At 52.3% G+C, this 3,369-nt stretch overlaps 1 protein-coding gene across 1 annotated transcript in view; it reads left to right on the top strand.

Moving 5' to 3' along the window:
- Window positions 1-1,575: 1,575 nt before the first annotated feature.
- The window catches only part of CHRAC1 (chromatin accessibility complex subunit 1), a gene marked incomplete at its 5' end in the record, with an annotated part of 2,574 nt that continues 780 nt past the window's right edge, over window positions 1,576-3,369 (top strand). Inside the window, 1 exon segment of the mRNA XM_014589193.2 lies at window positions 1,576-1,702. Coding sequence (XP_014444679.1) covers window positions 1,576-1,702 — 127 coding nt within the window.

The raw sequence follows: 3,369 nt of genomic DNA, 5'->3' as shown, positions 1-3,369 counted from the left end.
CCGCGTCGTTCCCGCCGTCCCTCGCGCGGCGTCTGCCCCCAGCGCGCGCCCTGGGTGGAGACGCGGACTGGCGCGGCAGCTCGGGTTTGTGCGCCTGCGCTCCGCCGCGTGCTGGGAGGCCTGGCGGCACGACCTTCCCCGTGCTTGCGTGCGGCCTGCCTCGTGGAGTGGCGCGCCCACGCGCTCGCCCAGGGCCGGGGGAAGCCACGGGGCGCTCCACCCGCAGGGACGACGCCGGCTGAGCCCGCCAGACCTCGCCCACGTCTGGGCAAGCCATCCCCTAGCCAGCTGAGAAGTCCCAGGGTCGTTTCAGGGCTGCCCCACTCCCCCGGGGTGCTCGGAGATAATTGTGTCCTTTCTCATTTGCTCTTCGGGGTAGCACGAAGCTGCTGGCGTTTAAGCCACACGTGCATTGCTTTGACTCTGCCTTCTGTCCCCCGCCCCTCAGGCTCAGCATGGTGTCCCCACTACGCATGTGGACGAGAGCTCAGAGAAGTGGGGAGTCACAGACTTCTGGCCTGCTTTATGCCAGGGCCATGTTTGCTTTCTTTTCTTAAAAAAGGTTAGGCCACAGGGTTCGTGACCAGAGACAGACAGAGATAATGAGAGGGAAGGTGAGGAATCTCGGGGCGGCAGCGCGCCGCGATCCCTTCTCCATTCCTTCTGGGATCCTGGGCACACACGCGCCCAGCATGAGTTTGAAGCCACTAGGTCTGGGACTTGAACCAGTTGGCCATGTGGGAATCCAGCAGTTGTAACTGCTACCCATGGCTCCAAGCCATTGCTTTCTTAACAATAATTCCTTATTCACCAAGTGATCTCAGAGCCTTCGCGATGTACCCAGGCACTTCTCCAATCCCTCCCGTGCTGAACCCAGTGGAGAACTGAGAGCTTAGTTTAGGGTGCTGCTCTAGGTCAGTCTGAGGATGATACATTGTTAGTTCCCAACACAAAAGGGGAAATGGTCATTTTCAGCTATAGATTGACTCTACTGTAGTTCTAGGTGGCCCACCTTAGAAATGGTGTGTTCAAATAGAAGGCCCTCCTGGTGGCCTGAATTACGCTGGGAGCCACGTGGCTGATGTTTGGACCCAGGTTTGGGCCAGTGGCCGAGCTCGAGCTGGAGGTCTGGGTGAAGACGCACTACAGAGGGTGCTTTCCTCGTCCCTCCCTCTTTTGCACATGTGTGCACTATCCTGAATAAATAAGTTTTAAGGGTCACTAATAAAATGTTCCAGAGCCACATATAATTTTCCAATGGTCTTCTTATGCCTTTCTCTTACTGTTTAAGTTGGTCATTAGTGATACCTGATTGTTTAGTCACTTTCAAATTTATCTTTATGAACAGACATTTGAAATAAGCTTGGGCAAACACCTACTTCCCTGCCAATTTGACACGGTCTTCATTTCTGACTTCACGTTTCTCCTTTCCCCAGTGATTTCCTGTAACTTAGTTTGGGAGGCCAAGATAATGCCAAGTCTTACCGTAATTCTAAACTGAACGTAATTTTAAACTAAGCTGTCCAGTATGTTTTCAGAGCATGCCTTACCTGTGCTTTTTTATTTTTGTTCTAGGAACTTTTTGTTCAGTATCTCGCCACTCACTCCTACAGACACGGCAGTGGGAAGGAAAGGAAAGCGCTGACTTACAGCGATTTAGCAAATGCTGCTGCGGGATCAGAAACCTTCCAATTTCTTGCAGGTACTTAAATCATTTTTCTGTTTTGAGTTATTTTAAATTTATCATAGGTTGCCTGTGCTTGCTGGAAAAGAGAAAGTGCAAAAGAGGGAACGTGAGCCTGCCCTCCTCCCTGCCAGGAGTGGCCATACTGCAATACCTTTTCCCTGCTCCTCTCAGGATTTAGGGCATGCAGGCCCAGTGTGTATTTCAAGCCACCAGGTCTGGGACTCAAACCACACAGTCAGCCACTGGCACAGGGCTGGGGGAGTGGGGAACTGGTATATGCCCTAACCAGCATACCACCAGTTGGCCCTGTACTTAGTATCTATCTAAACATTCTTGTGAAAAATTACTTAGTAATTACAGTTTTTTATTTGAAAGGTTTTTGCTATAGGGCGCGTGCGCTTGCCAGAAAGAGACAGAGAGAAAGCGAGAAATCACCTCCAAGGGGATGGCCACGCCAGTCCCTTCTCCTCTTGGAATCTTGGGCACACACACACATGTGCCCAGTGTTAGTTTAAGCCAACAGTTCTGGGACTCGAACCACAGTCAACTACGTGGTAGTCCAGCAACATAGCCATTAAGCCAACTGCTGGTCCCATGACTTTTTTTTTTAAGTGCTATTTTCACTTAAGACATTTTGCTACTTTCTCTAGGTGCCAAAGTTTATCATGATACCATGACCTGGTCCAGGAAGATTATTTTTAGTCGTGTCTGTCTGAATGTGTTTTAGTGCTGTCCACCTAGAACAACAGTGAAGTCAGCCTGCACTAGGGTTGACCCCGTGGCCTAGTGGGTAAGGGAGTCAGATCCCACATGGCTGGTCACCCAGTTTGAATCATGGCTCTGGATGTTGTAACAACATGCTGGATGGGGCCAGCAGGTGGCAGCGTGGTTGAGACAGTGGGACCCCACATAGCCAACCACACAGCTGGAGCCCTGCACACCAGGCACATGGGTGCGCTTAGAGTCCCGAGACAGTGGAGGGGAGGGGATTGCAGTATGGCCATCCTCCCTGGGGGGGAGGCTGATTTTCAGTTCTCTCTCTCTTGCCTGCATGAGCCCTATAGCAAACAAAAAATAAATTAAAAAAACACGCCAGATGCATATATGCCTGTACCCAGAACCCTGACAGACTAGAGATAGGGAGAGATGCAGGGGTGCTTTCTCCCTCCCCTCTTTTGCCGTTTCTGGTGAGCGCATGTGCCCTTTGGGGGGGGGTGGTGGGGAAGCATGCACAGGAGGTGTGGTTGGCTGGGCTACCTGGGCACACACCCTACTTCCCTCCCTCCCGGTCCACCCCGAGCCCCACCCTCGCCTCTGAAGACAAAACTGAAGATGGCAGCAGCGAACGGAATGCTGCTCTAGGACAGGGCCACAGCTAAACGGGCTTCAGTGTACCCTCAGGCCAGCCAGCCTACCTACATGGTCTGCCCTTGGTGGATGGAAGGTCTGGAGCAACAGCCTGGAGACACGCTTGTACTTCTGGTGTTTCGCCTGGACGTACAGCCTCAAGTTGGTTTTGCTTTAGAAACTATCCTAGAGGTCGAGGCAGGAACTAGTATGTGGGTTTTTTGTTTGTTTGTTTTGCTATAGGGCGTGTGCGCTCGGCAGACAGAGAGAGACAAAGAGACAGAAAGCGAGAAATCACCCCCCAGGGGGGATGGCCACGCTGCAATCCCTTCTCC

The sequence above is a fragment of the Tupaia chinensis genome, unplaced genomic scaffold (genome assembly GCF_000334495.1).
Source record: "Tupaia chinensis unplaced genomic scaffold, TupChi_1.0 Scaffold000335_1, whole genome shotgun sequence".
NCBI lineage: Eukaryota > Metazoa > Chordata > Mammalia > Scandentia > Tupaiidae > Tupaia > Tupaia belangeri.
The sequence above is the reverse complement of the archived record's forward strand: the minus strand, read 5'-3'. Positions and strand labels throughout refer to the sequence as shown.